Source organism: Lathyrus oleraceus, chromosome 6 (genome assembly GCF_024323335.1).
Source record: "Lathyrus oleraceus cultivar Zhongwan6 chromosome 6, CAAS_Psat_ZW6_1.0, whole genome shotgun sequence".
Taxonomy (NCBI): Eukaryota; Viridiplantae; Streptophyta; class Magnoliopsida; order Fabales; family Fabaceae; genus Lathyrus; species Lathyrus oleraceus.
Window position 1 is genome coordinate 189409766 of NC_066584.1, and position 7999 is coordinate 189417764.

Here is a 7999-nt window from a genome sequence, read left to right on the forward strand (position 1 = left end):
ACTCTCGTCTTGTGAGGTCGAGTACATTTCTGTTTTGTTGTGTGTGTGCCAAGTCGTGTGGTTGATGAATCTATTGAAGGGGCTGAGCAACGATGAGGGTGACAGTGTAACGCTCTTGATTGATAAAGTTTCTGCGATAAATCTTGATAAGAACCCAATTGTACATGGGAGGAGCAAACACATTCAAATGATGTTTCACTACTTGAGAGAACTTGTTAGTGAATGAAAGTTAAGATTGGGATAATGTAGAAGTGAAGATCAAATGACTGATTTTTTGAGCAATGGAGTTACAATTGAAGTGTTCAAGAGATTGAAGATGAACATGGACATGAAAGACTTGAAACACTTGAATTAAGGTGGTGTGTTAAGTGAAAAATTATAATTCAAGTGTTGTAAGTGAAATAAATATACTATTATTTAAGTTTTATACTACATAATTTTAGATACTACATAATTTTATTGTATCATTGATATAAATATACTATTATTTAATTGTTTTTTTTTTGAAATTGTTTAAGTTAAATATATAATAGTAGACAAGTAAACACAAAACCAGGCCTGATGGTACAACCATTACGATTTATGAAGAGGTGTTGAGTTTTAATTCCATTATGGCACAATTTTGATTACGACCTAATTTTGATTTTTTAAAAATGTGTTTAAATTTTGAATAGTTAATAAAAAAGGCAACACATGAAATTTTAATAAAAAAATTAAAAATTGAAAATCAATGTCATAATAAAAATGTTTTAAAATTCTGAATAATTAATAAAAAAGCAACACGTGACATTTCAATAAAAAGAATTAAAATTTAAAAATCAATGTCATAATAAAACGTTTTTAAATTCTGAATAGTTAATAAAAAAGGCAACACATGACATTTCGATAATTTTTTTTTAAAAAAATGAAAATTAATGTCATAATAAAAATGTTAAAATTCTAAAAAAAATAAAAAAATTAAAAATTTAAAAACCAATGTCATAACAAATCAACTAATAAACAAATAGAAATGTTAAAATTGTAAAAAAAAATAAATAATAAAAGAAGAAAAAAGTGCATGCAAATGCACGTATATTGTAATTTATTTGACAAAAAAAATCAAATATTGAATTTAAAAAAGACATGAAGATAGTAATATGCGAAATACTTACATCGTGTTGGCGCACACACACAATTTTTGGAAGGTCAAGGTTAGAGCAACACTAGCTTTAACTTATATGATTAAAAAACAACCGATTTTTTTGGGAAACGCATAAACATGCACCCTTTGTCCAAAACTTGATTATTTTCATTTGGAAGAAGTTAGAACAATACATTTTTTGTTGTTCTTCTTCCTCTTTCCAATTCTAATTCATTTTATTTTCTTATACATTGATTCATTCTTGCATTCACAAATAGGTCACAGGTAATTAATTATCATATCATTCGCTTATGTTTTTTTTCCCTTTTCTCTATTTCTATGTTCTTTTAATTTTTTTAATATGTCTTGATATCTTATTAATGTTTTGTATTCAGGTTGCATGTGTTTTGTCTAGAATGCAATTTCTACATCTTTTACATTATTTTTCAATACAAATGATAATTGATAAGTTTTTCTTTATAAGTGATCTTAGGGACCTTTTGTGCTCTCAAATTCTCTTAGAGAAAGATTAGGGTTCATATACAACTACTGATGTCTTGACACTCTCATATAAGAGGTAATCATACACTCAATTTTAAAGATTTTCGATGAAAATGTAGCGTCGATATCTTTTTAAATCTTTAGCTCGTTGTTACAACATTTTCAAGTCATGTCAAAGATTCAGGTGAAAAGGAAAAATGGATATTGACCCATAACATTATTTAAAAAAAAGAATATTGAATCAATGTTCGATCAATTGATTTAATCAAAGTTCATAACAAGTCGACTAATAAAAATAAAAACAATTATGAAAAGAAGAAAAAAGTGCATGCAAATGCACTTATATCATAATGTATTTGACAAAAAAAAAATCAAACATTGAATTAAAAAAAGACATGAAAATAGTAATATGCGAAGTACGTGCATGGTGGTGACACGTACACAATCTTTAGAAGGTCAAGGTTAGAGCAATACTAGTTTTAACTTATATAATTAAAAAACAACCTATTTTCTCGGGAAATGCATAAACATGCACCCTTTGTCTAAAAACTGATTATTTTCGTTTGGAAGAAGATAGAACATGATATTTTTTGTTCTTCTTCTTCCTCTTTCCAATTTTAATTCATTTTATTTTCTTATACATTTATTCATTCTTGCATGCACAAACAGGTCATAGGTAATTAATCACTATATCCTTCATTTATGTTTTTTTTCTTCTAGCTTTTCTATTTCTATGTCCTATTAATTTTTCTAAAATGTTTTGATATCTTATTAATGTTTTGTATTAAGGTTGCATGTGTTTTGTTTAGAATGCAATTTCTATATCTTTTATATTATTTTTTCAATGCAAATGATAATTGATAAGTTTTTGTTTATAAATGATCTTAGGGATCTTTTGTACTCTTAAATTCTCTAGGAGAAAGATTAGGGTTCATATACAACTACTTGATGTTGTTCTGGACGCTCTCATATAAGAGACATTCAGTTTTTAGGATTTTTGATGAAAATATAGTGTCAATATCTTTTTAAATCTTTAGCTTGTTGTTAGAATATTTTTAAGTCATGTCAAAGATTCTGGTGAAAAGGAAAAATAGATATTAACCCATATCATTATTTAAAAAAATAATATTGAATCTATGTTCGGTCAATTGATTTAATCGAAGTTCATAACAAGTCGACTAATAAACATATAGAAATGTTAAAATTGTAAAAAAAAAACAATTAAGAAAAGAACAAAAAAAGTGCATGCAAATGCACATAATTTATTTGACAAAAAAGAAATCAAATATCGAATTTAAAAAAGACATGAAAATAGTAATATACGAGGTACGTGCATCGTGGTGGCACATACATAACCCTTGAAAGGCCATGGTTAGAGCAACACTAACTTTAACTTATATGATAAAAAAACAATCGATTTTCACGGGAAACGCATAAACATGCACCCTTTGTCCAAAACCTGATTATTTTCATTTGGAAGAATTTAGAACAACACATTTTTTATTCTTCTTCTTCCTGTCTCCAATTTCAATTCATTTCATTTTCTTATTCATTGATTCACTTTTGCTTTTAAAAATAGGTCACAAGTAATTAATCACTTTATCCTTCATTTATGTTTTTCTTTTTCCTTTTTCCTATTTCTATATCCTTTAATTTTTCAAATATGTTTTGATATCTTATTAATGTTTTGTATTAAGGTTGGATGTGTTTTGTCTAGAAAGTAATTTCTACATCTTTTATATTATTTTTTTAATGAAAATGATAATTGATAAGTTTTTCTTTATAAATTATCTTAGGGACCTTTTGTGCTCTCAAATTCTCTTAAAGAAAGATTAGGATTCATATACAACTACTTGTTGCTGCTCTCGACACTCTCATATAAGAGGTAATCATACATTGAATTTTAAATATTTTTGATAAAAATGTAGTGTCAATATCTTTTTATATCTTTAGCTCGTTGTTACAATATTTTTAAGTCATGTTAAATATTCTGGTGAAAAGGAAAAATGAATATTTGTCCATAACATTATTTAAAAAAAGAATATTAAATCTAAGTTCGGTCAATTGATTTAATTGAAGAATCAATTGAAGTTCATAACAAGTCGACTAATAAACCTATAGAAATGTTAAAATTATAAAATAAAATAAAAAACAATTAAGAAAAGAAGAAAAAAGTGTATGCAAATGCAAGGCCGTATCATAATTTATTTGACAAAAAATAAGTCAAATATTTAATTAAAAAGAGACATGAAAATAGTAATATGCAAAGTACCTGCATCGTGATGGCACGTACACAATCTGGAAAAATCATGGTTAGAGTAACACTAACTTTAACTTATATGATAAAAAACAATCGATTTTTCCTAGAAAGGCTTAAATATGTATCCTTTGATCAAAATCTGATTATTTTCATTTGGAAGAGGTTAGAACAAGACATTATTTTGTTCTTCTTCTTCCTCTTTCCAATTCCTATTCATTTCATTTTCTTATATATTGATTCATTCTTGCATTCACAAACAGGTCACATATAATTAATAACTATATCCTTTGTTTATATATTTCTTTTTCTTTTTTCTTATTTCTATGTCCTTTTAATTTTTCTAGTATGTTTTGATATCTTATTAATGTTATGCAGTAAGGTTCCATGTGTTTTGTCTAGAATGTAATTTCTACATCTTTCACATTATTTTTTCAATGCAAATGATAATTGATAATTTTTTCTTTATAAATTATTTTAGGGACCTTTCGTGCTCTCAAATTCTATTAGAGAGAGATTAAAATTCATATACAACTACTTGTTGTTGTTTTCGACGCTCTCATATAAGAGGTAATCATACACTCAGTTTTTGAATGAAAATGTAGTGTTGATATCTTTTTAAATCTTTAACTCGTTGTTACAACATTTTCAAGTCATATCAAAGATTCTGATGAAATGTAAAAATGGATATTAACCCATAACATTATTTAAAAAAAGAATGTTTAATCTAAATTTGGTCAATTGATTTAATAGTAGTTTATAACAAGTCGATTAATAAATATATAGAAATGTTAAAATTGTAAATAAATAAAAATTAAGAAAAGAATAAAAAACTCCATGCAAATGCATGTAAATCATAATTTATTTGACAAAAAAAGAAATTAAACATTGAATTTAAAAAAGACATAAATAGTAATATGCGCATCGTGCTGGTGGCACGTACACAATCTTAAAAAATTCAAAGTTAGAGCAACATTAACTTTAACTAATATGATAAAAAAAACAATTGATTTTTCCAAAAAACACATAAACATGCATCCTTGTCCAAAACTTGATTATTTTCATTTGGAAGAAGTTAGAACATGACATTTTTTGTTCTTCTTCTTCCTCCTTCCAATTCTAACTTATTTTATTTTTTTATACATTAATTCATTTTTACATTCATAAATTGGTCATAGGTAAATAATTACTGTATCTTATTAATGTTTTGTCTAGAATGCAATTTCTACATCTTTTACGTTATTTTTTCAATGCAAATGATAATTGATAAGTTTTTTTTTTTATAAATTATCATAGTGACCTTTTGTTTGTGCCTTCAATTTTAGAAAAAAAAGATTAGGGTTGATATACAATTAATTGACTAATTAATTACTGTTGTTCTCTACGCTCTCAAATAAGAGGTAATAGATACACTCAATTTTTTAGATTTTCTATGAAAATGTATTGTCCATATCTTTTTAAATCTTTAGCAAAAAAATATTTTAGTCTTGCAACATTTTCGAGTTATTAATCGAATATTGCTGAATTTTAATGTGTTTATTTAGGGTAGTGATTCGACTAGACAACTTTGAGCTATGTTGTGCTGTGGAGGTGCAGAAGAGGATTTTAACGGTTTAGCTGCAAACCATTATAGTGCAGCAGCAATCGGAGCTAACGCGTACGGTGCTGCTGGTGGTGGTGGTGGAGGTAGTTAATCGCATTCGTGATCTTTGATACTATAGATAATAATCGCTATCAAATATCGGTCGTGAACCTTCTTTTGATGTATCTCTGAGAAGTAATATAGTATGTGTGAATGCAGGTGGTGATAGAGGAGAGCCAAGGAGCAATATTGTGAAGAGTGGTGGTCCTCAGAAAGCATTAGAAATTGAGATACCCGAATTTAAGTTGAACGAGTTAAAGCGGTTAACAGAGAACTTTGGAACAAAAGCACTGATTGGGGAAGGTTCCTATGGGAGGGTTTTCCGTGCAAAGATGAGCGACGGTGTTGAGGCTGCAATTAAGAAGCTGGATACGAGTTCTTCACCAGAAGTTGACTCCGATTTTGAATCACAGGTAGTTTTTTTCTTATATTTGAGGTTGATAATTTATCGACGAAATGTTTAGTCTCGTGGGATTGGATTCTCATAGTCTGAATTATACATCACTATTGAATCATATGCAGTTAGCAATTGTTTCGAGATTGAAGAATGAACATTTCGTCGCTTTGATGGGATATTGTCTTGAGGCAAATAACAGAATTTTGGTTTATGAATATGCAAGTCTTGGTTCTTTGCACGACACATTACACGGTACGAAATAACTAACTTCCAATATTTAGAGACATGACTGGTATTTAGAAAATAGCTCTTGTGCTTTTGGAGGTCATGTGTAGATTAGTTACAATTCAATGAGGCCCTGTACGATAGTCCGCCTTGCCCGCCCTTAAAAATGGCCTTGACTATTACGGTTTTGATGTTGCAGGAAGGAAAGGAGTTCAAGGGGCAGAACCTGGTCCGGTTTTAAATTGGAACGAGAGAGTAAAAATTGCGTTTGGTGCAGCCAAAGGACTTGAGTTTCTTCATGAGAAAGTTCAACCTTCTATAGTTCATAGAGATGTAAGATCCAGCAATGTCTTGTTGTTCAATGATTATGAGGCTAAGGTTGCAGATTTCAACTTGACAAATCAGTCTTCGGACACCGCAGCACGGCTACATTCAACAAGAGTCTTGGGAACATTTGGCTATCATGCTCCAGAGTATGTATGCTCGAACTCTAGACTCACTCTTAACTTGATAGTAGACATAGTTATCCTATCGGTTCGGATTTCCTTCTTTAAAAAATGTCGAAGTTAATGTAGTCACGCAATCTCGGCTATCAGGTTGAGATCAGACAACTCATGTTTCAACTTCTGTAATCAACTTTAAAATTTAATCTCAGAATGTAAGTTGTCTAATCGAGATCGAATGACCAAGATTGCGTGATGTCAATTGTGTCCGACTTTGAGAGGAGCACACTTTCAGATCCCAAGCCTTCACGAACCGGCCATCCCTTGGGGGTTATCGAAATGATTACTTTCGTTTTCAGGTATGCGATGACAGGACAAATAACCCAAAAAAGCGATGTATACAGTTTTGGTGTTGTGCTTTTAGAACTCTTGACAGGAAGAAAGCCAGTGGATCATACAATGCCTAAAGGGCAACAAAGTCTTGTAACTTGGGTATATCCTTTCGAACATTCTCATGTCGTTTAACTGTCTTTTCGATTAAATTCTCATTATTCTATGCTCTTGCTTTCTAATACGATTTCTGATCATTACCATAGGCGACTCCAAGACTAAGTGAAGACAAAGTGAAACAATGTGTTGATCCTAAACTAAACAACGAGTATCCGCCAAAAGCAATCGCTAAGGTTCGCTTCATTATTTCTCTTATATTAATCTTCGACGATAGTGTTTTGTAATCGGTATTTGATGTGGATATGCAGTTGGCAGCAGTTGCAGCACTTTGTGTTCAGTATGAAGCAGATTTCAGGCCAAACATGACAATTGTTGTTAAAGCTCTTCAGCCACTTCTCAATTCGAAACCGGCTGGACCTAGCTCTAATGCTTGACATAGTGACCAAGTTTTTGTGCAATTAATCTGCAACAAAATGAATTTGTTCCTAATTTTTTTGTTCTAGATATTGTACTAAACCAAGTTGATTCAGGCTTCTTGATCTACTGTTTAACTGGGAAAATATTGTGTGCATAATTTATGAACAGATCATAATTTTTGTACTTAAAAAATGAAGAAAAAAAATCAAAGGTATATATACATATAAGCAAAAGAGCAATCAAAATTGTCAGACAAATTTTTAGTATGATTTATGCTGTTTATAGTAGTGATATTGTTCAGTTTGTAACTTGTTATCTGCCATAATATAAATATATAACTAAGCACCAGGAAAAATTGGATGAATCAATTTAATCCAAACCACACTTACCCATATTGATTCATATCTTTTTCTATAGGTACTATTCCAACCCTTACTCTAATATTCTCCTTTTTAATTTTGCATACTTATTATTAATTTTAAAGTAATGTTAACTTATGTTCTAAAAACACATGCATAAAAAGTTTATGTTGAAAAAATCTATAATT

At 29.4% G+C, this 7999-nt stretch overlaps 1 protein-coding gene across 2 annotated transcripts; it reads left to right on the forward strand.

The window, feature by feature from the left end:
- The first annotated feature begins 4923 nt into the window (after window positions 1-4923).
- On the forward strand, window positions 4924-7685 carry LOC127097440 (probable protein kinase At2g41970). 2 transcript variants are annotated; one of them, XM_051035934.1, is made up of 8 exons: window positions 4924-5056; window positions 5423-5564; window positions 5680-5933; window positions 6043-6169; window positions 6342-6615; window positions 6945-7077; window positions 7182-7268; window positions 7344-7685. In XM_051035934.1, exons 2-8 carry the CDS (start codon window positions 5453-5455, stop codon window positions 7467-7469), a joined length of 1113 nt encoding a protein of 370 aa, XP_050891891.1. In that variant the 5' UTR covers window positions 4924-5056; window positions 5423-5452; the 3' UTR covers window positions 7470-7685. The 2 variants fall into 2 exon arrangements, with proteins under 2 accessions (XP_050891891.1, XP_050891889.1); XM_051035932.1 differs by lacking the exon at window positions 4924-5056 and adding an exon at window positions 5140-5278.
- The last annotated feature ends 314 nt before the right edge of the window (window positions 7686-7999 follow it).